Source organism: Oenanthe melanoleuca, chromosome 4, assembly GCF_029582105.1.
Source record: "Oenanthe melanoleuca isolate GR-GAL-2019-014 chromosome 4, OMel1.0, whole genome shotgun sequence".
Lineage (NCBI taxonomy): Eukaryota > Metazoa > Chordata > Aves > Passeriformes > Muscicapidae > Oenanthe > Oenanthe melanoleuca.
The window spans coordinates 23959395-23986004 of NC_079337.1; the positions used below are offsets into that span (position 1 = coordinate 23959395).

General features: G+C 40.6%; 2 protein-coding genes and 1 long non-coding RNA gene across 4 annotated transcripts in view; 1 reads left to right on the forward strand and 2 right to left on the reverse strand.

Annotated features, from left to right (window-relative positions):
* Positions 1-849: 849 nt before the first annotated feature.
* Positions 850-14795, reverse strand: ETNPPL (ethanolamine-phosphate phospho-lyase). Its single transcript, XM_056489408.1, has 13 exons — positions 14715-14795; positions 12838-12956; positions 12516-12675; positions 11559-11633; positions 10012-10105; positions 8816-8932; positions 7116-7198; positions 6393-6618; positions 5372-5526; positions 4536-4625; positions 4193-4323; positions 3248-3315; positions 850-2408 (listed from the first exon to the last, which is right to left on the reverse strand). Exons 1-13 carry the CDS (start codon positions 14768-14770, stop codon positions 2277-2279), a joined length of 1506 nt encoding a protein of 501 aa, XP_056345383.1. The 5' UTR covers positions 14771-14795; the 3' UTR covers positions 850-2276.
* On the forward strand, positions 14735-17929 carry LOC130252152 (uncharacterized). 2 transcript variants are annotated; one of them, XR_008840302.1, is made up of 4 exons: positions 14735-15060; positions 15557-17080; positions 17415-17498; positions 17770-17929. It is a non-coding gene; the product is annotated as an uncharacterized LOC130252152 (long non-coding RNA). The 2 variants fall into 2 exon arrangements; XR_008840301.1 differs by having other exon boundaries at positions 14973-15060; positions 16995-17498.
* The window catches only part of COL25A1 (collagen type XXV alpha 1 chain), a 295524-nt gene continuing 286838 nt past the window's right edge, over positions 17925-26610 (reverse strand). The window contains exon 39 of the mRNA XM_056489411.1: positions 17925-25558. Within this exon, the coding sequence (XP_056345386.1) occupies positions 25340-25558 (219 nt within the window). The 3' untranslated portion in view covers positions 17925-25339. The remainder of the gene's footprint in view (positions 25559-26610) is intronic.

Below are 26610 nucleotides of genomic sequence, written 5' to 3' on the forward strand. Positions count from 1 at the left end.
CCTGTGTTTAACCTTAATTATTTCTGCTTCCACTCTGTCATCCTTTAGTCAGGCTCTTCTAATTAGTAAGGCCTTCACAGTAGGGAATGTGGGGAATGTGCACAATTCTGCACAGAGCTACTGTGGGAACACTGATGCAGTAAGTCTGGCAGGTCCAGCTCAAATTTTGCTAACTCTTGGATTATTTTCTCTATTTAAATGATTGTGGCTCTTTTTAGTGTGCATCATAGGAGTGATATCCTCTCTTGTTTAAAGAAAATAGAACACTTAGTTTTTCTAGGTAACCTGCACTTGGCAAAATGAGTGGAACCAACAGGGAGAGAACTTCCTGACTTTTTTTTTTAAGTCTAGTTCTTTGACATGCTTTTGAAAATCAAGTATTAATGACCTGCCACGAGATCTGGTGCCATAGCACAGACTGGTACTGGGCTCTGTGCCTTTGGGCTTAAGCCTTCTAATAAATCACACAAGCCTTTGCTTGGTTGCTGTTTCACACAGTGGACGAGGTGAAATGTAAGCAGTGGCACTCTGCACAGGGAGTGACTTAAACTGTGCCCTTAGACATACCAAGTTCACTTAGTTCTTCGTGTAGCTTCATTTTGGAAAAGCCCTGTGGTGTCCTTCCTGGTGCAGAGTTAGCAGGGAATGAGCTGTGGCAGCTGAGGCAGCATTTGGCTTGGAGGGTAAGAGCTGCCAACAGCTGAGCACCTCGAGGGAGCACAGCCCAGTCAGCTCTGCTTTGGCATGGGGACAACAGCCAGCAAAACTGAAGCTACTCCCCTCAGTAAATAGGTGTTACTGAAGAATCAAATTCAAACAAACAAACAAACAAAAAAAAAACCCTCTCTGGGGTTTTAATTACAAACAAGAGATTTATTTTTATGGAAGAATTATTCAAGGATCATGAAACAGAAAACAAGCCAGCTTGAGGGTGTTGGAAAGCATTACACCAGAAACTTGATATAAATGTAGCAAATTGTGGAAAACATGAACTTAGATAAAGTGCTCAATTTTCAGTCATATCAGTAGAATCATTAGCAGCATTTAGGAAACAGCAGAATTTAGGGTATTAAAATTGAAGAGGAAATAAATATATTTTGTATTTTTTTTCTGAAGTACAAACCATTTGTGTCCTCCATAGTATGGAGCTGTGCAGGTATTAAGAAAGAGAAGCAGGGCTTGTGTGCTGTCACTGAAATTTAACACTGAGGAAAGTCAGTCTAAAGTGTCTGCAGCACAGATAGGCACTGGTTGTATGCATGGTTTATGCAATGGTCCTCTCCTTTTAGTAACCTATCCAGTGTTAGTATTTTTGTGTCAGGATCCCATGGAACTGGTATGCAACTCTTCATCACCACTGACAAAAAGTACCAGCACTGCTTTGACAGGATCAGGCAGTAATTCCCATGACTTTTGAAACTACTCAAATACATGGAAATGCAAGCTGGGCTGTCCCTGGGAACCCCATTTTCAGACACCTTCAGGTCAAATTAAATCAATCAGTGTGTCTGAAATGATATATACATTACTTGCATATTTTATAGACTGAATAGACTGATAAGATTCAATAAACTTCAGGGAAAAAATTAAAATCTTACTATAAATATTTATACAAGTTGCTTTATTCATAGAAAATTAGGTTCTTTATTTTCCTTGAATTTATAGTGAGATATAGTGTGTCTCTACACATAGAGTTGTAGACTCTTAGTAGAGTATGGCTGACATTAGCAAAGCTGCTCCAATTTACACCAGCTGGGAATATGGTCCATAGGACCTAAGTCACACTAGAAGATAATAATGATTTCTTTCTCAAGCATTGTTTAGTGAATTCAGCCATTAAAACATGGGAAGTAATTAACATCTCAATATTTTATATTGAAATTTAAAATATCATAAAAATAGCATGTTAAACATATGTTTTTAAACTTAATAGGATTGGCATTTGCTTTATGGCAGTTTAGCAAATCAGACTCTGCATAATATGGATAAATCTGCAGTTTTCACCAAGTTTGTGCACCTATGTCACACCTGCTATCAGCACCATGGTATTTTTGCATCACTTGTCCATTCTGTCACATCTAGATCTCAAGCCACATGGCACAGTTCTCATGTACCTAAAAAAGGTATTTTAAACCTACTGAAGCTAACAGGAATTCAGTCAGTTTATGAAAGGCATGACTAGGCTTCAAACAGACACTAGGATTCAGACTATTGCACTCTTCATCTCAAAAGCAAGATGGACACAAATCCAAGCTGAATGAGAAAACTGTCCCTCTTCATGTTCTTATTCTTTTACTTGTCACTGAGCGCTTTTTCGAGTAAATCCCATTTTCCTGTCGGCAGGCAGCTCCATTCACGTGGCTGATGCTTTCACTTGCACCTTCTGGTTGAGAGCTCTCTTCAGTTGTCTGAAACAGAAAGGAGATGTCAGTGGAGGCACGTGTGTGTCTTCCACCAGGCAGCCACTGGACCTAGTTCCCATTAGGCAGCTCTGCCAGACTCTATTATTGCCACAACTCCTTAGTTCTGAAAGAAATTGAACTGATTGTGTAAGAATGTCTGTAAGAGTAGGCTTGCACTCCAAAATCTAGATGTATAGCTAATAACTCAGCAAGTCTCTGCTTAACTTCTACAGTCCTAGGCAGCTGAGCTGTTGCATTCCCACCCCCACAGCACCAGTGGAAAACCCACCAAGGGACAGCTCAGCAACTTTCCTGCAGAGAGGGTGACATGTTTTTAAGGGTGTGAGAAATCATATGTGATTTATCCAAAGCTGGGGCTGCAGCCTAAGAACTCCTAATTTGGATGTGTGTCAGCCATTCATAATCAAAGAGCTAGGGTGGAAACTAAATCCTTGGAACTCTCTGAAAACCTGGACACCTTCCAGGCTGCAGGCTTGCTTAGAAAGCCAAATATCTTTCAGGAGCATGTAATACCAAGAACCAATAGTTGCTGACTGCTGTGCTCATGACTTTGTGCAGCCCAAAGTCTGCTTGGTGTTGTTTGCACACAAGCAGATAAGGCGAGGGACTTGTCTATAACAGGTTGCTGGTCTGGATTACTCAGCTCTTTTTAGATTTACCCCAGTGAGACAGGGTAAATCCTCTCAGGTTTCTAGCAGAGAGTTACTCTCTGAGCTCAGGTTCAAGGCACAGAGCCACTCACACTATCAAAAATGAAGGCATGCTCTACCAAAGTAATTTATACTTGCTATCTGAAACAGAGTTTAGAAAAAATTAAAACATACTTTTCTTTTACACTGTACATTTGTAGATGCATTATTTTCTGTCTTCATTCCAGTGGCCTCTTCCATTTCTGAAAAAAAGGAATAAAATAATTAAAATTAAAAAGAAGGGGGGGGTAAGTGAGCATATTGTCAATTTAATAAGCATACCATAGCTGGCTGAAGTAAAAAAATCAGCTATTCCTCTGGGTGTTTATCACACAGAAGAATAACTGAAGAGTGATGAATACTTTCTAAAACATTTTTTGAGGCAATGTGATTAATCTATCAGGACTGTCTAGCTTGGAGGTATTTAGAGAAAAAAATAAAATTAGCAACTCAACTGTAGCAGAGGGTATCAGATAGACCTTTCAGAGTGGAATTCTGCCTTTATCCAGCAGATTCATAGAAGTTTAACCTTAGTTGTTATATCCTCAGAAGATGGAAGCATTTAATGTATAACATACTCCAAGAGCCCTCATGCTAACAGTATAAGGGATGTTATTTTCCCCTGGGCTGGTCCTCAGGTAAAAAAAAACCAAAATAGAGCCTGAAAACCTTCAGGCTAAATTTGAGTGAGACAATCACATTCCAGTGAGCTAATTAAAAAACAAAAAGAAAAAAAAGGAAAGGTAGAGCACATTATGGAAAGTTACACCAGTGCCTTTCAGGCCTGTGCTGAATTAATATATTTGCCCCTTAACAAACAGCATATGTGACCAGAAATGAGTAATAACACTGAGTCTGTAAGAGAAAGGCTCAAGAGCAGGATTTTGTCTAAAAGTTTGGATGAAGTTCATATGGGGCTTTGTATATATTTACAGTAATTGGCATTAAGAACAGCAGTTTGATGAATGGTAAATGCAGTTGATTACTTTCCCTTGCATGTAATGCCCTAGGCTATGATGGTGTTCCATTGGGAAATGAGCAAAGAAGAGAATTCCTCTTTGAGCCCTGAAGAACACATACCTGTAAGAAGTGCATCAAGTGTCTCCACTGCATGTTTTGCATCTTCCATTGTGAAACACATTGGTGGTTTAAATTTTAAGATATTTCTGTAGGGTCCATCTGCACTAAGAAGGATTTTATGCTCTTTGAGCCTGTGGAAAGAGGAAACACCTCTGTCAGACACTCGTATAAAACTATACTCTGTCCTGTCACTTCCTTCAAGCTGAGACACATTTTGAAAGTTTTCTTTTTTTAAATACTATGTCACCAAAATCTACAAAAATTGAAGATAAAATTAATGTCTAACTGCTGGAGAATATTAGGAGGGTTTGATCACTGCACAAAGTCTTTAGGAAGTACTTACTTGTAAATAAGATGAAGAGCTTCAGCCGTGGCTGGTGTTCTCTTTTGCTTATCTTTCACCAGATCCACTCCAACAAACAATCCAACACCCCTGGAGTAGAAAAGAAAAGTACAGACAAGTGAAATCCAGTGCCAGTAACCCAAACCTTCTCCTGCAAATGCAATACCTTTCTAAGAGTTTCTAATAACTGTAATTCTCTTCCTTGGAGCACAAATGGGGAAGGAACATGAGAGAGGAGACTTTGTCTTTGGTCACCTTTTGGCAACATCACACAATCAAATGGAATTACAGATATTTCTGGATAAATAAATTTACCTGCCTCATTAAAGCTATGTAGCCAGATAAGAATGACTGAATAATTTTCTTTCATGCTTATCCTGAAAATCACAAGCCAAGGAGACAAATAATAAAAAAAATAAATTATAAAAACTCCACAACCCGACCCCTTTCTCCAAAAATAGCTGAAGGCAATTATCAATGGTATTAACATGAGATGAGGAAAATCCATAGTAACATCTCCCAGGGAAACAGACCTGAGATTTGAACAAGGTCTGCATGATTACAACAGTACTGACAACTTGGTTACTGCATGTGGATGGCTCTTTCTCCTACTCCCCCAGAACTTTTCTACTGGCTATGCATGTAACTAATCAAGCAGATGGATAGACAACTTTTTCTTTAAAAAAATGTTGCCTTACAACACCAGTTTTGAGTAACCTATTTTAAAAGAGAGCTGTAGCAAAATCATGACATGTTTTTGTGCTCCACTGAGACCAAGTTTATTGCTTTTTCTAGCATAGTTACTTTCTTCTCTGACATTGCTGTAATGCACCCACCTGATATCTCCCACTAAGGGATGTTTCTCCTTTTGCTCAGCCAGCAACTCCATGAGATAATTTCCTACCCGTGTGGCATTCCCTTGGAGATCTTCTTCCTCTATTACATCCAGCACAGCCAAGCCAATGGCACAAGACACTGGATTGCCTCCAAACTAATAGCAAAGACAAAACAAAACATATAATCAAAACCAAAACCTATCAAAACCAAACATTTATCTGTGGCTATTCATGTTGTTTTCATTTGCCCTCTCCTGCTTGGCATGTCATGAGGAAAGCTTGGAAAGGTGGGGATTTTGTGTCATTCAGGCTGTGGAATACCATCCCCTACATTTGGGTAAAGGAAGGGCTCCCTCTTCCTCTGCTTCAGGTTGCAGTAATTTGAAGATTTCAGGACTGAAGAATTCAGATGATTGCACGTGCAGGCAAAATGCCCCTGGGAAGAGCAGTGGGTGATAGATTTGATACATTTTGATCCAGAGAATAAAAACTCCATTTAAAATGGGTGAATTCATGGTAGCTGGGAAGAAGGCTGAGGCACAGGAGCTGAAAGAGGGCCCAGTAAACGAGAAGACTGAACCTCTGTGGCATGAATACAGATTAAATGTTTCCTGGTAAAGGGTCACTGGTTTTTTAGGTGTCAGTTGCAGAGCAAGGTCTGCCATGTCATGAGCTCCACCAGCACAGAGCCTATCCTAGAAAATGGAATTTTGCATCATCAACATTTCACAGTGGGGAGAGAGAGAGAGACATAAGGAAGAATTTATGTGTATGGATGTGAGCTAAGATGCATGATGTGCCAGAGAGCTCGTGGTGTTCCACATGATGATGTAACACTTGATACAGAGCATATTTCAAAGCTTCTTCACTTGCTTTTAGACACTAGACTGTGGTTGACTCAAGCTCTTAGTAGTGTGATGCAGTGATTGTTGCAGATGTTATCTGGATCACCTGGAGAACTTCTAACTGCTAAATGCAGACCAAAAGAAATAAAAAAGTAAAGCTTCCCCTATGAACTTACTGTATTGAAATACTCCAGTCCAGAAGCACCAAAACCTTCAGCAATTTCCCTTGTTGTGACCACACAAGACATTGGGTGTCCATTGCCAATGGGCTTCCCCATGGTGACAATGTCAGGCACAAAGTCTTCACCTTGCAGCTGGAATGCCCAGAAATGCTTCCCAACTCTGCCAAAGCCAACCTGGACCTCATCAGCAATGAACACTCCACCTGCTGCACGCACATACCTGAAAACAAACACAATACCTTGGAAGTCTGCAGAACACAGGAAGGCAATCAAGGACAAGGCAGCCTGCATCACAGAAATTCTGCAGTGTGAGACCAAGTTAGGAAAAAAGGGAAGAACACAGTTACAGCTATTTTATAGCTACGAAATTTTTAGTATGCTACATGTTAAGAAAAAAAAATTAGACATTTTAATGCCAAATTAGGAGTGCTGTAGGAGTACTGCAATGGTACTGTAGGATTATAACTGGTTTAGCTTCATCTTCCATCAAACTTATGGCTGAGGATTAAAGATAAGAAAAGAATGGCAATTATCTAGCTAAAAATTTAGCTGATATTCCATTAAAAAAATGGAACTGAAATCATACTCTTCAGTAAGTAGAAATGAACCACAAGAATAGGAGAGGTTAATAGATGAATTGATTAGATAAGTCGATGGTGAGAAAAGCAATTTCTTTGTTTAATTTCCCCGTTTCCCCTTGTGAAGTGCTGTACGTACTCTGCCACTTTCTGGAAATAGCCCACAGGTGGAATTACTTGGCCTCCACAGCTCTGCATGGATTCAGCTATGAAGGCAGCAATCTACAAGAGACAAACTCATGTGAGAGCTGTGTTCATCTACTTGGCCTTGGCAGAGACATCTAACAGTCTAGAAATAGATGTTTAAATGTGGGCCTTAATTTAATCACCCAATGGGCTGCACAACTGAGAGCTCTTGGAAACAGCTATGGCTAGAGGATTTATTTATTTTGTAATTGGAGTGCCCAAATCTGCAGTAGCCAGGGCCACCTTTGCAGCCTGATGGGAAGGGAAGGATCTCCATTAGGCTCCTGGGATCTATATAAATTTATTTCAAAATGCCAGTTTACAGGAGACACGCAACAGAGTGTATCACCTTCCCTAAGAAGTTAATAAAGCTTGCAGGTATATCTGGGATCTTGTTTAATCCTGACCACCAGGTAGAGGGGGGTGGAAGCTGACCTGTAAGATGACCTGTGGCTAGCCTTTGGGCACCCCTGCCTAATGCAAATAACTACACAAATAACATGTCAGCACGAGGCACTTGACAAAAGAAGAGAAAAATTCTACAGATGAAGTATTTCCAGTTGCTAGGAATGAAAAAGAAAGTTATTTCAAGTCAGGAAGTGTAAGAGCAGCAGATCAGACACACTGGAACATCAAAATTCATTTCTTGTCAACAGCAGCCATCTATGCAGCAGAGATACAATATTACCCCAAGGTCTCAGCAAAAATCTGCTATTTAAGGGGTTGCATCCCCACACACTTGTGAACCCTCCCAGAGCATCAAGAGGTCTCTGTGCTGGTGCAGTCTTCCTGGAAACAAGGCCGGGCAGAAAGGTGTAAAGGACCGTGCGCTACATTTGAGCACACAGCCAAAAAGTGCAGAGCTTCCCACAGCATGTGAGGCTTAGCCTGTCCTGCCACAGGTCTGTGCCACCAAAACCTAAGAAATGTGCAAAAGAAAGGAAACAAGGGAAGAAAAAACAAAACTATCCGTTAGTAGAGAATAAAAAAAAGTTGACGAAGAAACTAAAAGAGAGGTGATGTAAGTCCATTGGACTAGAAGGGAACATGTTCCAGTCTCTGCTGAAGTCTCCTGGGACTTCAGCAGGTTTTGGATCAAGCTCTACAAGTCTCAACACACTAATTCCATAATGAAAAAGATAAACACATATTTTAGGTACATCTATTCAGAAATTGTCTGTTTTTATCAAGGTCACACTGTGTATGAGTGAAAGTTTCACCTTTTCATATGACTTCAAAGTTAGCTTAACCTAACAGGCTGTATAAAGATTTCATCCAATAGATTTCTACATGTCCTGGATTTTTTTAATATAGCCTTGCTAGAATTTGTGATGTAGTTTCTCAGCTGACCTCAAACCTTTCCCTATGATATTAACCATCTACCAATTCAATGCATAAAACAGGAAATACTGTTGCAAATACAACAGGAAATACAACAGTATTATTGATCCTTTCACTGGTGCCTAGAAAAATTATCCTAAGAGCATCAGATAGAAAAATGGCCCATTTTGAACAGAACCCATCATAGAAAAATGAAGTGAGAGGGAAGCACGTGAAATTGGGAAAGAAACAAGTCCTTAGTTGCCTGTTAAATGTCCCCATGTCATAATAAATAGATGAAGCCTCAGTATTTCTAGGGCACAAAACACACACCTTGCGTCCATTCTTCTGTGTTTCTTCAATAATCTTTTTCACCTCTTCAGCATAAGCACTTGCTGGATCTGGGTGGTCCTCCCTGTATTTCCCTCTGTAGATATCTGGAGAAGGAGCCTGAAAAGACCAATATTTTTTTTTTTAATGAAGGCAATCCTATGAAACATTTACTTTCTTTTCTATTGCTTCACTTTATTGCTTTCCACACAAATAGGTAATAAGAGTTAGTACAGCCTGAGAGTTTGCTTTGAATTGCAAAAATGCTTCCTGTAGCTTCAACTCAACCTGGGCCTGTCATGCCTTCAATATTACTGAATGCAGCTGTTGTAAGAACCATCATCTACCTCATCCACCTTTCAAGGCCATCCTTCCTCTCCCACAAGACAATAATGAGCACCCATCCACCACCTGATTTCAGATTCGTGCAGAAGATCCATTTCTGCAACTGGAGAGTAGGGTTTTCCACTCTCCCACTTCCCTTCCAGCATTTTAGTCATGGTACAAATCTGTGTGACATTCAAGCTTCTACAAATGGTGTTAGGGAAGGTGCAGTAACTAAGAGAAAGGAAGTGGTATTAAAAGGTGGACACCACTTTGGTAGTGTGGTTAACACAAGGATCTAGAGATAGGAAAGGCCTGCTTGGTGTACATTTCTGGAATGAAAAAAAATGGTTGTCTTTTTGAGATACACAAGTTTATGTGAAAAATCATTCCCTTAAACACTCATGAGTCCTACACCCAAATCTGTGTAGACCTGTACAATCTGCCTTTCCAGTTTTTGGAACTAGACTCAAAGTCCTGCATATCTTTAACCAAACTAGTGCAATGGATATTGGCTAATTTCATCAATCTGTGTAACTATACAACACAATGAACAAGAAAACTTGTAGCACAATGAAGGAAATCAGCCCTACAGCTGAGCACCTTAGAAATCCAAAAGAAAACAATTTTGCTGTATTTATTCCATTGAAATCAGCCAAGTATATGTACACTAGCATCAGCAAAACAGAATGAAAGTATATTTACACCAGAAGTGGGTAATTCAATATGCTGCATAATAGGCATAAAAAATGACAAAAAAGCCAAAATCAAAACAAAAGCAAAGCAAAACAAAACAACCACAAAAACCACAAACAAAGAAACAAAAAACCAAAAAAAAGTCAAAGAAGCACAAAACAAACAAAAACTATACTTACCACATGCACATACTCCTTCTTGCTGTCCTTTCCCAGCTGATTAAATTTATAGGGACTGATGTCAATCAGAGATGTAACATGGCCATGGTAAGCACTGTGTGAGTGTCAAATATCCAAGTCATTTTTCACCCAATGTATAGAAGAGCCAAATTTACAACTGTGCCTATACATAATCCAGAATGGCAACTGTATCTGCAACACAGTAGCATCTTTTGTGAAAGGATCTGGATTTAATTTACTCAGTCTTTCTCTCAAAGACAATATGAAATTGCTGTTGACTTTAATGCACTAGCAAGACTGGAAGCAGGATAAAATCCAGTGCCAGCATGGAGACAGACCAGGATGATGTCTGGACTGCACTGACTTCAAGGTGGCTGCCCTAGCAGCCTTACCTAGGGCTGAAGGGTGGGTCTAGCTCCTTCTTTTCCAACCCATGGGCCCCACTCTGGCCAGCCCAAGCTTTGTAAGCTAGACCCCAACACCACTGTGAAAACCCTCAGGAGTGTGCATTGCACTGAGAAGTGGAGATGTCATGCAGCAGCAGCTCACCACTGTTGGCTCTGAAGGCACTGCAGGTGAGAGGGGTTGGCAGAAGCCACTGTCAGGAAAAGGATATTGTTTGAATAGAAATGTTCTATACTGCAGAGTATGCTAAAGCTAGTTACTTTTCAGGCCAACTGATTTAGAAATGAGGAACCAGAGCCTTTTGAGCCTAAAGCATGTAGCACCTTTATTCAGGGGAAAATAAACACTTCTGTCCAGCTGTAAACTTGAAGAGAAGCAAACCTCAAACCAAGGACATATCATGATTTCTTAGTAGAACACACATAGGTTAGTGTGTTTCTTACAGGGATCTGAGTATAGCTGAGTCAAACAAGCTTTGTGCTGTTCAGATAGAGACATGTGCCCTTGCATTTGCTCTGGCTGGACTTTCTAATCTCAACCTGAGAAGAAAATCCAGCACTACAGCATCACCATACCTACAGCTGCATCTAGGAAAATCCCAAAATGTGATCAGCCACCCACCCTGTGGCTGGCAGCTCTCTCAATGCCTCCTGATTTTGCAGCCACTTGTTTATGTGTGCATACTTGTGTTCACTGAAGGAGAGCTGAGCATCATTGCAGCACTGCTGTGGAGCTTTCTTCTTGACCACTGATTATTTATTTGTGCAAAATGAAACATGTCAAGCAGTGTGTGATGAACAGAAAGCCCTTTTCCAGAGCAGCCCAGTCGCCAGACCACTCACAGTCTTTGAAACCAACATTGAAGTCTCTGGCCTGAATTGCTTTGGCAGTCTGTGGGAAATGCTGTCTAACAGGTGACTGACCTTCTGGGGTGACCAACAAGCTTACTTTTCAGAGATCTTCAAAACTTGTGTTTACCCAAATGTGAAAAAGGGATTTCCTGATTTGTTCTAATGCAAAAGCAACAGAGCTTTTCATTCAGCAGGCAGTGGAGTACAAACAGCAGGGGGTTGCTGCAAAGCTGCCTCTGAAGTAATGGCAGGAGGTGCTGGCTGCATTCACATGAGCTACTCTGTACTTACTTTTCCAGGGTGATCACATCCTGGTGCCCGCGGTACTGCCGAGCCAGTCGCAATGCAAGGTCATTTGCTTCAGACCTGCAGAATAAGAGATACAGCAGCAAAGCAGTGAGGCAGCACTTCCAATTCAAAGGGTATTCCAACAGAAGACAAGGCATGGGACTCACGGATGTAACAGATCAACACTGCAGACTCTGTTACTCTGCAGATCACAATGCTAAGGTTGAGACTATAAGTGCCATGTAAGGGGGCAAAGATAAAACAGCTCTTTGTACAAACAGCAAACAAAGAGAATGCTTTATTTCCCTCCCCCAGTTTGCCTGCAGATATTTACCTCCCCTTGGTACAAAGGAGGCCAATTTGCAGCTGAGAACACAATGCAGCCACCAACCCTCAAAAAGCAATGCTCAGTCTCCCACACTTCACAACTCTGTTCTCCCCAGTGCTTGCACCATCACAAACCTGCACCCTGGAAGAAGACTCAAGCTTCCAGCCTGATCTGTCACAGCCCCTATGCTCACAGTTCCCTGCAGGTCATCTGTTTTGGACATGGAAGTGATCACAGACTACTAAACTGCCTAAAGAAGACTAACTTGTTTCCAAGGTTAGATAGCATTCATTGGTTTGTACATAACATTCATCAGTTTGCAGAATTAATTTCCTCTTGATTTTTTCCCCTCACTTTTTTTTTTTTTTTTTTTTTTTTTTTTTTTTTTTTTTTTTCCATAACATTCAGCAGGCCAGCTTCATGTTTTGGCTCTCTTGCTTCAAGCCATCACTCTAAATATGATGCAAGTAGGAAGTAAGTTTTGACCAGTGCTGTATATATTTTTGTTGCATGTTACTAAGTCTTACTTAGAAAGATTTAGACCAAGCTGTCCTGAGTGTCTGTCTCAAACATGAGAAAAATAGACATAAAAAAACCAGTCACATAAAAAAAAAAGTACAATTTAGACCTACCCAGAGTTAACAAAATAGCAAACAGAGAGTTTCTCAGGCAGGGTGGCTGTGAGACGCTGTGCATACTGAACAAGGTTGTCATGCAGGAAACGGGAGTTTGTATTGAGCAGTTCCATCTGTTTTGTTGCAGCCTTTATCACATATGGATGGCTGTGGCCCACTAAAGAAGAAAATAATTAGTTATTACCAGCAAGCAGTCAATTTCTGAGCCACAAAAGGACGTTCAGAGAAGCACTGTGAACATCATCACTTGGCAGAAATGTGTCCTGATCCCTAATGGAAATTAAGGAATGGAAGCAATCTCAAAAGTCATGCTGCTTACCATGTGCAACATTGTTGATGCAGTCTAAGTATTTTTCTCCTTTCTCATCAAACATATATTGGCCCTGAGCACGGACTATCTTCAGAGGGTCCTTGGCATAGAAAACTTTGCAGGAAGGCCTAAAACATAATAACCATAACACCATTTTAATTTTCTCTTGTTTTCCCCTCCCTTGAGGGGATTGATTTTTTGCAGCTCTGGAGACAATGGCCTCCTTCTGCAAAAAAGGCTTGTGAGTCATTCAGGTGGTGATCAAGCAGGGGCTCTTGCTCCCAGTGAAAACCCATGCACTTCCCCCAGCACAGTGGGAACAGAAGCTGGTCTTTAATAAGGGTGTTTTCAAAGCTTGACTCTGCCTGCAATTGATTTCACAGGAGAACAGTGTCTGTACATCGTTCCAGGTCCTTATATGTCCTGCCGTGCTCCTAGGCTGTAGCTCTGCTTGTTTACATGCCTTACAGACATCTATGGCCAAATAACTCTCTGGGACTAAAGTAAGCTGTTCCATACTATAGCCAAAAAATCATTACACAACAGATGACTGTAGCATATAGAGGTCACACTCAAGAACAAAACACTAATGCCTTGCAGGCTTTATTTTCGGAGGTGCTGAGCAGGTCCTAAAACCCTCACCCTGTCTGCTTTGGATAAAATCTTCAAAAGCAGCATTTATATGCATCTAAATCACACTGACTTCCAGCAAAACTCAAGCTCCTTATAAAATTAACAAAAGTACTCTTCAAACACTCTTTTTTCCTTTCTTCCTGACCCCCCGCCCCTTCTTTGGAGAATGTGCCAGCTATGTAATTATGTTGAATGATATTACTGAGCAGAAGGAAAGTCTTCTGAATATTTAGCAGTGTTTATATGACCTTGTTTCCAGGTAAGTCTGAAATTATTGTTGGGTATACTGAGGTTATGAACTTGTAAAGTCACTTGTAAATGTGACTCCTGAATAGTGAAGTATTTTGCTTTCTTTCTCACAGCTTCCAGCCCTGTTGCATAGATCTTTTCTGATATCTTCAGCTATTTCTCTGCTATACTTTGAAAGCAATGTCCATCATCATTGGCCATTTCTTGACTACAGTTTTTTTCCTCTAAACTATCAGTTCATTCTATTAAAGTTTTTCTTTGTCCACCCAGCACTGCTCAATCCTACAATCACTGCACAGGCAGGACTCCCTAATACTGAGTTGGCCCCTAAAAAGTGGTTGATTTTCTCTGCTTGTGTGGTCATGACTTTAGGGAATTTTTATGAGTTATAAATCTTTGGTAACCTTTCTCTACATGCTACATATTTAAGATGCGATCAGCAAAATAGATCTGTTTTTACAACCCGGACTCACTTTCCACTTGGCAACATCTACTGAAGAAATGGTTAAAGCTGCACATCCTGTAGGAACTACCGCTGCCATACGGAGGGATCAGATACGTGCAGAGCCAGGACTGTCGCTCAGGTCACAACCTCTGGCAGCCCTCCCGCACGTCCCTCAGTTAAACTCAGCTTAAGGAACAGCAACAGGTTCATTCAACAGACACGGCTGCTGTGCAGGTGCATGCACAAAAATACCCCAACCCTGTGCAACCTCGTTTTACACCTGGGTACCACATTCTGGCTGCCCGCTCTCATTTGCTGGAAAAGGGAACGATGCGTTTGATGCGCAGTGGAGGGAATTCCGGGTGACCCCGAGACCTGCCAAGCCAGAGGGACGACAGGTCCTGTGTGTGTCCATGTGCCCGTCCCCGCCGGGTCTCGCCGAGCAGAGCAGCCCCCGGGCTGGGTCCGCACGGACCTGTCACCGGAGCTGTCACAGACCTTCCTCCCCCTCCTCCTCCTCCTCCCCTCTGCCCCTCTCCCGGTCTCACCACCGCCCTACCCGATGTGCTTCCTCCGAAGGGCGAGGGTCTCTGCCTTGCTGTAGAGCTCCTCCATCCCGCCGGCAGGCACGGCACGGCAAGGGAGAGAGAACACGGCACGGGAGAACACGGCACGGCACGGCACGGCAGGACACGGTCCGTCCGAGCCGCCCGAGGGTTCCCCGCCTCTTATGCCGGCGACGGCGGCGGCCAAACCCCTCCTCCCCGCGTCCCTGCCTCCCTCCTTCCCGGCGGGACGGGACGGGACGGGACGGGACGGGACAGGACGTCCCGTCCCCACCGCTCCCCCATCCCCCTGGGTTTTCCCTTCGTGCTTGCTGTCGAGCTGAGTCGGGCCAGCCGCGGGTGAGTCCTGTGCCTCGGAGCTTTGTTGGTTTCTCGTTTTTGTTTTTTTTTTTTCCCCAGGGGTGCAGCCCAGCACAAGGTCGCGACAGAGCCGGCTGTGGTGCGTGGGGCGGGTGCTGAGCTCCCACGCGCGATCCTGCCGTTCCTGCCGGCCGTCGGTCAGCCCGCGCCACTGCCACTAACATGCGGGAGGGGGGAGGAACACAAAGCGGATTATTTAATCAAAATCTGGGTCATAATTCAATGTCCCTCTCTGCCTCTTATGTCCCAAAATCCGCTTGTAAGAGTAGGCTGAGGTATTACTTGTATACGTCCATCAAAGCCAGTATCAGTATTTTCACATTTCTTATAAAGTGAGGCAAATTAATAAGATCTATGGTTTGCCAGGTTTTGTACATGTATGTAGAAAAGAGCCATGGTGCTCAAATACATTGGTTCACCTTAGGTCTGGGAAACAACTAAATACATCTCGTCCTTGATCACTTTGTAACCACAGAAACCATACAGAAGTGACTTGCCTGAATGTGGCATTTCTTCATGGTTACACTTGATACCCATCTCGCTGGACATCAAAGCCCACAGGAAAAAGAGGGGAGATTAAGATGGGGGAAGAAGGACAGAGTTCACATCGAGAGGCATCCCATTCCGGAACAGCGATGCTGCTGGTGGATTGCTCAGATTTACCTTCCCCTGCCGGCACGCACCGTCTCCTCTGGAGGCTGCTCCTCGAGCTGCATGAGCAGACAGCAGAGCACTCGCCCACGGCCCTGCTGCCCCATCTGCAGCTCGTCTGTGCCACCTGCAGCACTATGCTTGGAAGAGTTTTCAGGGAGCATATGTAAAGCCACACAATTTCCTGTGCTGATGATACTTCCTTTTTCTTGATCAGTATCCAGCAAGTCATCCCAAATTCTGCAGATTTAAGAAACACACTTCCTGACTTTTACTTTTTCTTGTTTTTCCTTAGCATCTCTGCCAACAAGCCACCTTTCTGCTTCTCTAGACAGCACTTCTTTCCATCCAGTCATTTACTTGAGTTTCCTCAGTGTTAAATTTGAAGCTTTGACATTCCATACAGATTGAAGGGATATGCAAAATACTACTGCTACATCTTTAGAAGCATGCACTGACAGCCTTGTGTCAGGGCTTTTGTTTCAGGTTTAGCAAAAGCAAGTTTGCTCATAGCTTGCTTAGTAACTACTAGAAGCAATAGCAAACTTCACCAGGAAGGCTTGAAGTGGCAGGTGAAGTAGAAGGGGGGAGGTTGTTTCTCAAAACAACCTTCAAAGCCATTAAAAGGGACTTAATAATTAAGGAAATATCACTCCCTGTTGGCTCCTACTTCATTCATGCTCTTTCAATACTATGAGCAGAACCAAGCCTACCTAGCCTCTCCTAAGACTGGCAGAGACCCTGACCCAGACACAGGCCTTTGCAGCACTACTTGCCCTCATAATGCCATGCAGTAAATACTGGCAGCTATCTCTCCCTGATATATAGTAGGATTAAAAGGGCTTAGGTTTTTTTTTTTTTCTAAAATGCTTGTGTTTTAGTAAAAAATCAAAAACTCAAACCAAAACATGCTGTTTACTCCATCCTGCTCTGTTTGCTTTACAAACATTTTAATTTACTTTTTTCCACACTTGTTTATGGGCTCTGTCCTGGCATGGTACCAGAAACCACCAGCCAGGCTTCCTGTATGAAGGATGAAAAGGAGTAAATATTTCTAACAGTTACCCAAAATATCCAAACAAGGTGCCTGTGGCTACCTATTTAACTGCAAAGGAGTTCTTCTAAAAAACGATGTATTGCTGCTGCATCCTGAGAAATAAAGCCATTTCAGATGGATTTGCTGTGGAAGTTGAGCTGCACTGAAGATGTTTCAGTACAGAAATTTAAAGATGGACAAACCATACCTGTCTGCACCTTCTCAGGGCCAGGCAGCTGCTTGGCATTTGCTCTGGAAGGGGAATGGACTTGCCTGAGAGTTCAAGCAGTGACCGGTCCAGCAGGGCCCCAGGTCAGTTAAGCACAGGGTGTGTTTCCAACACTTGTTTTTATCAGTTTTATCTCAACCAGAATCAATTACCTCACAACGATTTTAATATACCAAATAGAAGAGAGGTTGTAAAAGCTGGCAAAAAGTCACCAGATACTTGTTAGCTCCAGGAGGGAGCAGTCAAAGGTGATGTCAAAAAGACCTCGTGACAGCTCTGCTTAGGTGTGGGCACTTTGGAAACTCAGTCAAGCTGTAACCTGCACATAAAAAAACAATCAGGATATTTATTAGCTATTGAACATTCTGTCTTGGTGTAAGCACATGAAAAACACCCTGCATCCTGGTTATGTGACAGAAGCTGTGTCTGCCTTTGATTTGGGAGATAAACTAAAGCAGCTGGAGTACAACTATACTAGCAGACAGTGATCTCTCTCAAGAGGTTTGTGCACACTTATTATCTGAAATCTACTGATCATATATATATATGTATGTGTATGTATGTGTATATATATATATATATGTATGTATGTATGTATGTATATGTATATATATGTATAGGCACACGTTTATATATGTTGAAGTAGACACATGAAGACATGTATAAATACATATATACATACCTATATGTGAGTACATATATATATATATATACACACACATATAGATACACACATATGAAGCAAACCACTGTATTTTTTTACTGCATCTAGGAGATGAAAAAGTACCCTGTGAGTATTCCATCTGGAAATTCCCAGAACCTAATGGAAGAGAAGACAAATTAGTAACCCTGGGAAGACAGAAAGACTGCCTGCAGCAACACGACTTAAATGTTTTGGCACTCCCTTGGGGTTTTTTTTTCTTTTTTTTTTTTTTTTTTAATATTTGTTTGGGTGCAGTTGTCACTACTTGCTGAAACATGAAATGCTTTGACAGCTCCTTAGGTTTTTCGGTTTGTTTTTTTAAAAACATTTGTGTGTGGTTATAATTAAACCACATGGTGAAGCTGTGTGAAATGAAGACATAAAAAGTCACTTCTGTTTTGTTATTTTTTTTATTTGGGTAGGGCTTAGCAGGTTTGGTAGGTCCACAAGGCAGAGTTGCATAATAGCCTTTAAGTATTTAATTAAAGTGCCATAAAAAAAAAAAAAGAGGCAGAACTGGCAGGCATTTCACATGGAGTCCTGCATGTGCTTTGGCACATCACAGAACTATGGAGGAGGCATGTGAATAAGAGGTAATGCCAGAGGAAAGCCACATCCCATGGGTGCAATAGGATGTGAAGGCTGTAAGATATTGGTTACCTGAGGTTTGGCTCTAAAGCACCCGAAGCTCTAAAGGGAGCACAGTAATGAAAAATAGCAGGGATGCTGTCAAAGCACGGAATGGGAACCCAGAGGGTGTTGGCTCTGGCAGCAGTTCGGAACACACGTACTAGTGCTTTGGCAGGACACCTAGAACTGCATTTCTCTACGAAAGCAGAAGACAGGAGAAAGATGGAAGCAAGCAAAGGGCAAGAGAGGCCACAGCTGAAGCAAGGACATCACTGGTCAGGGCTGCCCAGCTGGGGTGGCACAGCACCTGCAGCCTGGCAGAGCACTGCACGTTAGGCTCAATACCTCATCCTGGACAGGGAGCAAAGGTATTTCCAGTCCCTCCACCTACAGTGACTGCATTTTTGAGGTGATGGAAAGTGTAACAGTGTGGAGTGTTCTGTGACATATTTAGTGCTTTAGATAATACAAACATTCAAATAATGTGTTGAAGAAATTACAGCTGCTCCCCAGTGTTTTTTAAAATCTTTCATTCAGGGAGACTCCTAACGTATGTCTTCTTAAACCAGGGTACTTAAAATATACCATTTTGTAATAATTATTATGTTCCATCATTTCTGAACAAGCTGGATCTGTGGAAAAGAGACCCTCACATTTTCTAGCTTTCACTGTTACTTGTGACACTGCCTGTGCACATCTTTATTTCTCAGCTGTTCAGGTTTATTTTTCACCTTCAGAAATACAGAAAAGGGAGATTGTTGATTTTCAGCTTTATTTCTTTAGATCCCAGGGTGCCTCTGAACTTGCCTATAGTTTCAACTTCTGATTAATATACAAATGCCTGCAACTTTCCCAGAGTGAGGAAAGGCTCCAAGCTTTGCAGCAAAACTTCTCCCTTACAGAATCTGTGGATGCCCACAGCCTGTGCTGCCTGTTTAGAAAAGATAAGGAAGAGATACTGCTTTGAGGAGGAAAGACACATTGAGAACATGAAGAGGAAGGTGAGTTTTCTTACTGCACACGTGGCAGGGGCCCTGATTTTTGTGTGAATGTCTGGCAAAACTTGCTCTAGACTTCAAACTCCAGGTTGGCACAAAGCAGCACACACATTTTCCAATCCAGACAGACTAGAACACTTTTTTGCACCAACATTAAGAACTTTATAACTATTCAAAATCAGCACCAATGGTTGGATTAATATTTTAATAATTACACACTTTTTACATTACGAAAATAAATCATAAATAGTGTAAAAATAATTCCGAAGATCAACTTCTCACAAGCAAGGAAAAACCTGAAGTACAAAACAGAAAGAAAACAAAACAATATTCAACTGAAAAACAAGGAGAAATTTTAATAATAAAAACAAAAGCATGCTGTTTGATCGGGTTCAATTAAGTCAAGACCAGTGGCCACAAGAAAGTGGTAAATAATAACAAATTAAAATGGGTGATTAAAATCTTGCAATTCTTTATACTACTCATCAAAAGAGGTCTTGTGACGTATTTACAGTGCTAAGACACTCAAAATATTTATAGTATTGATAATATGATGTTGACCCATGTATTTTTTCCCCAAGTGTTGAAATCCTTCCAAAATTACTTTTCTTTGTATTTTTATCTCTTCTACTTCATTTATGAGACCATTTGCAATACAAAAATAACGGCACATATAGATGAACTTAAAAAAGTAAAAAATACAAATAAAAATATATATAATATTTTCCAAAGGAAAAAGTCAGATACATACATCTTAGCAACATTTTTAAAGTTGTGTGATATTTTCCCAAACATGTACAATAATATAAGAATATCCACATATATGTTAACAATATGTAAAACATTCTTCCACCAATCCAACTCTCCATAATACTTCAGAGAAGTGTGCAAGTACCAATGGGATCTGGGAAATTAATACAATTTCTTTTTTAAATAGACATAAGTAAAACACTAACGGTCCCAGGTTAAGGCCCCCTGCTTTAAAAAAAAAATCAATTTTCAAGCAGCATTGATAGTTGGATGCATTTAAAAACAAAATGAAACAAAAACAACACTCCAAATCCCTTTTAAAATGCAAACTCCACTTGTTCTGTAGAGTATCTTTTTCAGAAATGATGGTGGCAGGCACTTGTTTCTAACTGCATTTAATGAATCCAACCACCACATAAAATATTTTAATAACAGAGGGTGCAAGAAAACCTTCATTTGTATATTACAGCAACATTGACATCCATAAAAACAAATGGCAGAAAAGAAAAAAAAAAAAAAATCAGTGCTAGTTTTAATTTCAGTCACTGAAATAGAATTTTTGCAATGACTACAAATTAAACTTTCTTTTGACCACTATCTTTGCAGATGTGTTTTGTGTCTTTAGTGTGAAAATTTAGGAACCTCATAGGTAAAATACAGAGATTAAAAAACATAATTTAAGATGGTTAAGCAGCAGAGATAAGGGAATTTGAAGGGAAGAAGGGAACTTCTGCATGTCTTGAAGCTCTTCATCACTTTCAATAAACAGGCTGACAATATCTCTGCAGTTCCTACCAAAGTAGTCCTGATTTAGGCAAAACCCCCCTGCTGAAGGTGGTAATATTCCCCTGGGTCCTTCCTCCTGGAGGTCTCAAAGAGCTTTGCAAGGAGAGGATGCATCTCTGTCCCCTGGTCCCAGCTGGGGATGGGGAGCACAGCCAGGAGAGGAGCCAGGCTCAGGAGCCATCCCAGCTCTGGGCTGCTCAGCGGGACAGTCTCCACACCCCATGGGGATCCAGATCCCAGCCTAGGTCCTGGCACAGCCCCCAGCCTTACAAGCACCACCCTGCCCTGAGGATCAAAGGTCTGCTGATCTCTTTTGGGGTTGCTTTGTCTCTCTGGTGGCATGACACACACACACCCGTCCATGGGTGCGATGCTCAGTGGAGCCAACGCCAACTTTCCACACTGCACATCAAACTTGAGAATGATTCCTTTTCCAACTCTACTTTACACGTGTGCAGATACATGGATTTGATCATTCTGGAACTCATTCATTCTACTTACACCATAGACTAAAAGAATATATAAAACAGCTGGATGAAGAGCATCATTCTGCTTTGCTCCTCTATCAGAATATGACACCATGACCAGCAATAAATAAAAATAGAAATCAAAAATTACATTGTATCATTGCTCTGTGATTTAACATCTCATGCTTTAACTCAGGAAAAAAATAAAAAGTCGTCCAGAGCATCCTGAAAAGAAAGCTTTCCCACAACTAGTCTATGAATATGAAGACAAGGACCATGTATGTCAGACAAATTCCATACAGTGCTTAAAAGATTTGTGGCCTCTGTAGCAGGATTTCTGCACAATGTGGTTTTATTGCACTGGATTAACAGGTAATTAAAAAACTTCATATTAAACAAATACTGAAAACTCTCAAAGAAACAAGGATTAATCATACCTGAAAAGTCAGGTATATAGAAACTGTGTAGACTAATACCACTACACATTTCTACAAATGAAAAGACTGGTAGAGGAATACTGTTCCTCTCACAACTAAACAAAACAAATCATATCTATCTGGAGGAATGCCACTAAAAGATACAACAACACACTGGCAGTTCAAACTGTAGCTTTGCCACCAAAAGGAAAAAGATATACTAGCACCAGAAATAGTTGCTTCTTGAACAAAATAAACACTTTGCAAGTCTTCACAGGGTGCTTTTCATGATGAAATATTAAACCAAATTATTTTTATTTCTTGTACTGACCATGCAACTTTTCTAGATATGGTTAAGTTTCATTTCAATTCAATCCAAGATGCAAATATTAATGCCAAATCTACGGATGTAGTTTGATCTTTCAAGTTAAAGTATTTACTGCTCACTCATTGTCATTTAAAAGGAATGAACATTTCATGATATTGAACAACACACAGGTTAAAAAAGCCAAGTAAGATTATTTGGAAAAAAAAAGAAGTATTCCTACCTGCTGAGAATTTAATAAAGAAATTAATTTACAAGACAGAAAAGAAAGCAAATGAAGGTGCTTAAGTGTTTCTTCAGTAGGGTTTCAGTGTCAGAGAGTTAAAGGAGAACTGAGTTTTGACTAACACTTAACAGTAGTGTCTATAATTATTTTCTGAATGACAAAACCATGGACTAAAGCTCTGCTGGCTTTATTGGTGCATATAGAAATGGATGCTATGAGGGCAGTTAAAAAATATATGCACACAAATTAAATAAAAAGAAAAAGAAAGTGCTAATGACAGCATTATTTATCTTGTTGCTATTTCATAAGTGAATTGTGTTTGTGGACAGTCTCAATATGGAGTTGCTAAATCATCTAGCTAGATAATAAATATCCTACTTGATTTTGCATGTAAATACTCTGAAGTACCTTTAAAAAATATTTCATCTTACTGTATTGATTGCCAGTATTCAATACCTTAAAAAACATTCAGCTCCTAGTCTCCACATCTGCCATTTATCCAGCCAAATGTGCCAAGTCAGGACTCTGATATGAGCAGCTCTTTTCTGTCAGGCAGGCTGAGCCTGCTGGATTTTGAGACAGTGCTGCCTGAACAAGCAGACTGGAAGTGGCAAGTCAGAGGCTTCACATGACTTAGAAATGATGGAGCAAGGAAAAATGTGCGTTCCAAGAAGGGCATAAGGTGCCCTCAAATGAATGGAGACAAGCTGTCTTCTTCAACTTCAGTTTTGGTCGAAAGACAACTTTTTCAGAAATAACTAAAAACGTTTGGGATGATCCTGCTATATACATTAGGAACAGAAAGGATATAAAAAGAATTTCCATCTGCCAAATATGGCACAATTTCTCATAAATTAATCTCTCAAACTAACTTCAGTGCACCATATGAAGACTCAAAATTGTAAAAAATACCTCGTGGCAAAACTACAAATGTGCACAAATTACATACTTCTAGCAATAAAAAAAGTGGAGAAGGAAATGTTTCTCTAGAAAGCCATCTGAACAGAAAGGGAGAAAAATCAACACATTTAACAGTGAAGCATGGTGACAAGCGTGCAGTGATAATCACACAGAATTGTTTCTCTCCAACGTTTTTTAAGCAATAATGTCCACTAAAATCACTGTAACAACATAAAAGGAACAAGATGAATGCATCATTCTGTGAAACACAAAAATAAACTCTTTCTCTTCCAGACTTCAAGGCTTCAAAGACTCGGAAATAAAAACTCTTAATACTGAAACAAGATGAGTATGTGGCTTGAAAGTATTTTCTTCAATGCCTTCATCACAAACGTTGAATAGTTTATTGAAATGCATTCTTTATGGCAACAGTAACAGGAAAAGGAAACAAAACAAACTATTGCTTCCAAAATCCTGTAGCGAAGTTCAGCAAGTTATGTGTAATTTAAGGTGAACAACCTGAAAACCACACCATGATACATACATCTCTGGTCAGTTCCATTGTTATCCTCCTCTGGAGGATGATCTGATTCATCCCCACCTCAAGAGTGCTTTCTCCTCCAGCAGTCCCAAAATACAATAAGCAGAGTATAAATACTCTGTCCATCCTCGAGTGAGGTTGAGAAGCTTCTGGTCTCAGGCGGTGTCTGCCATCAAATGATCCCTGCAGCACCTCTGCAACCTTTTCAAACAACCCACAGAGAAGTCTGGTTTCTTCTTCAGCATTCTGTCCCTCTTGGTTAAGGGCTCGGCAGGGCCCATCGTGAATGTCTCCACGACCGTGAGCAGAGCGAGGCAAAACTGGTGCTCACCAACAGGCAGGGCCCTCCTCCACCAAAGGGACCAAGGATCCCGTGAGACTGGAAGCCTTCCACCTGCAGCTGGAATGCTACTCCCCAAAAATTCAAGGCCTCTCTCTGTGCTCCTCTGGTTTATCTCTTTTTAGCAATGAGCCATGGTGTGACTCCCTTGAGATGACAAAAGGAAATGACTCAGAAGCTGTAATCAAAGGTCACCGTGAGCAGCCACTCATGATCACACAGCAAGCAGGTCTGGCACACAAACTCATGCTTTTAGTTCATATGAGCAGATGTGGTGTCATGAATCAGTGATGTGTTTAAGATGGACATGGAAGCCAGGTCAGTAAACTCCAACAGCAGCTGGTACAGTACTTTTCATAGCATTTTGCTCTTATTTGGTCACAATTTCTTGTAAACTAGTTCATGGCACTCATTGTCCATGCATATCCACAAGCCAAAATATAAGAATTTCTATTATTGATCATTGTTCTGAGGTCTCTCCCATTAGAGAGACAATCTTTGCAGGTTTATCCTGCAGTTATTGTGTCATCTAACTGCAGATGTAGGTGAATAAAAGATGCATGTATGGACTATTGCAAACAAGTAGAAGCAGCTACATGTAAACATATTTCAGACTTGTAAAATCAAATTTTCAGTTCTCAACTATAAATAAAAAAGTGGAGCACTATATATACAACTTCATGCTTGTAAGGTTAGATTCATCACTGCAGAGACAAAAAGAGATACAGATTAATTAAATTAGTATGGTATTTCAGACATCTATTACAAATACACAGTAAGGCAGAGTTGCAAATTTGCATACTTATTTCCTCAGCACCAACTATTCTTCAGAGATAAATACACCTGGGATTTCACTTATGCTTCACATTTTCTGATGTATTATATGCCAGTATCCCTCCAACTATATTATTCTGAATGCAATGTTTTTAAATCAAGCATGGTCTAGGTTAAATCTTTACTAAAATAATGTCATCAGTTAACATTGCCATAAAACACAAAACCCAGGAGGATTTATTGAAGAATAGAAAAGCAAGGCAAAGAAAAGTTCAAGATACACTGTCCTTCTCAGTATCCCAGAAAGCCAATGTAATAATGGATCTACAGAAATATTTGACAAAAATGCCATATCCATGGGCTTTTATAATGAATAGGAAGCACTGATCATCTGCAGAAACCAAAGGATGTGTGAGCCTCCATGCAAAAAAAGAAAAATCTTGGACTTTCCAGGAAACTAATGCCAGCCATTTCTACAGTACAGCCTCAGTGAACTATTCTACATAAATTACAACATATCCCATGAACTACTGTCATGGAGAGGTCTGGTCCTGCATTGCTGGATAGGAGGCTTTGAAGAGTATCTTGGCACTGTTCAGTGTGACAGGCATTTCTGTGTGCTAAAGACATACTGCTCCTGAAAAGAAAAAGCTCTGCCCATCCTACCTTTTGCCAACAGCCAGGCATTGGTAATCCATCAGGACCCTGTTTCAAGGGGAGTAAAAGGATTTAAAAAAAAAAAAAAAAACAAAAAAGCAAAACATAAGTAAGTTTGATAGGATAGATATTTCATCTGCTAGAACAGCTGTAGCAGCTTTGACTTTATATCTAAAAAGTAGCTAGCAGTTAACTTATTTCCTTTCTTACTCTCAAAGTGAAGGAAAAGGCAAAGGTGGTAAGGTTTACACTGTAAATACATACATGCACTGCTCTGCTATAAAGATTTGTTTTTCTCCAAATCATTAGAACTTCTTTATCAGTTTTGTACTGCTGCTAGAGCCCAGGTTACATGTTATTTTAATATAATCTGTTTTATTTATAACAGTCTGTATCTGAATGTACAAGACCAGTGAGAAAAAAAATACTATCACTTTTATCTGGAGAGTATTACGTTTTATGGGCCCCTTGTACAAAGGTCACCCTGTGATAAGACAGCTCAAATGGGAGTAAGATCTTTTCACTTTCAATATCAGTTTTTGAATGAAGTAGTGCAATCTTAAGGCCTGAACATAGCTTGAGAGCCACAGTGGAAGAAAACATCAGCAGTGGGAGCAGGGCACTACAGCTCCACTGATTATTTCAGTGCTTGGACAATATGCCCATCTAATTTCTTCTCATGTTAGTGAGAGCCACTGCTTTTCTTTACTGTTTCTACCCTACCTTCATGTATCTCCATGCATCCAGTAAGATCAGGGCCAGTCTTTGACCAGAGTCATACTGGTTTTCATGGCTCTAATTCCAATTTCCATGGCTGTACAGGGTTTATTCAGGGAGTTATATGCTCAGAATGAGGAGCACATACACTGTAACTAGACTATGCATAAGCAGAAAAAATATCAGGCCTTCACATTTCTTAGAATTTAGAATACGAATACTCAATATTGATTAACCTACACATGAAGGTAACAGTAAATATGGATTTTTGAATATACTTGCATATGGTTTGAGGTGAATTACTTGCTGCCTGAACAAGAGACAATGCTGTGTGCTAAACAGCTTATTCTAGCAATTATCTATGAACAGAATGTTTTTTATCA

Coding starts and splice junctions, on each gene's coding strand:
- ETNPPL (XM_056489408.1), bottom strand. CDS start 14,770: ATGGAGGAGCTCTACAGCAAGGCAGAGACCCTCGCCCTTCGGAGGAAG. Junction 5,527..6,392: donor GACTGGAGTATTTCAATACA/GTAAGTTCATAG, acceptor CTTTGCTATTAG/TTTGGAGGCAATCCAGTGTC. Junction 2,409..3,247: donor ATGTACAGTGTAAAAGAAAA/GTATGTTTTAAT, acceptor TTTCTGTTTCAG/ACAACTGAAGAGAGCTCTCA.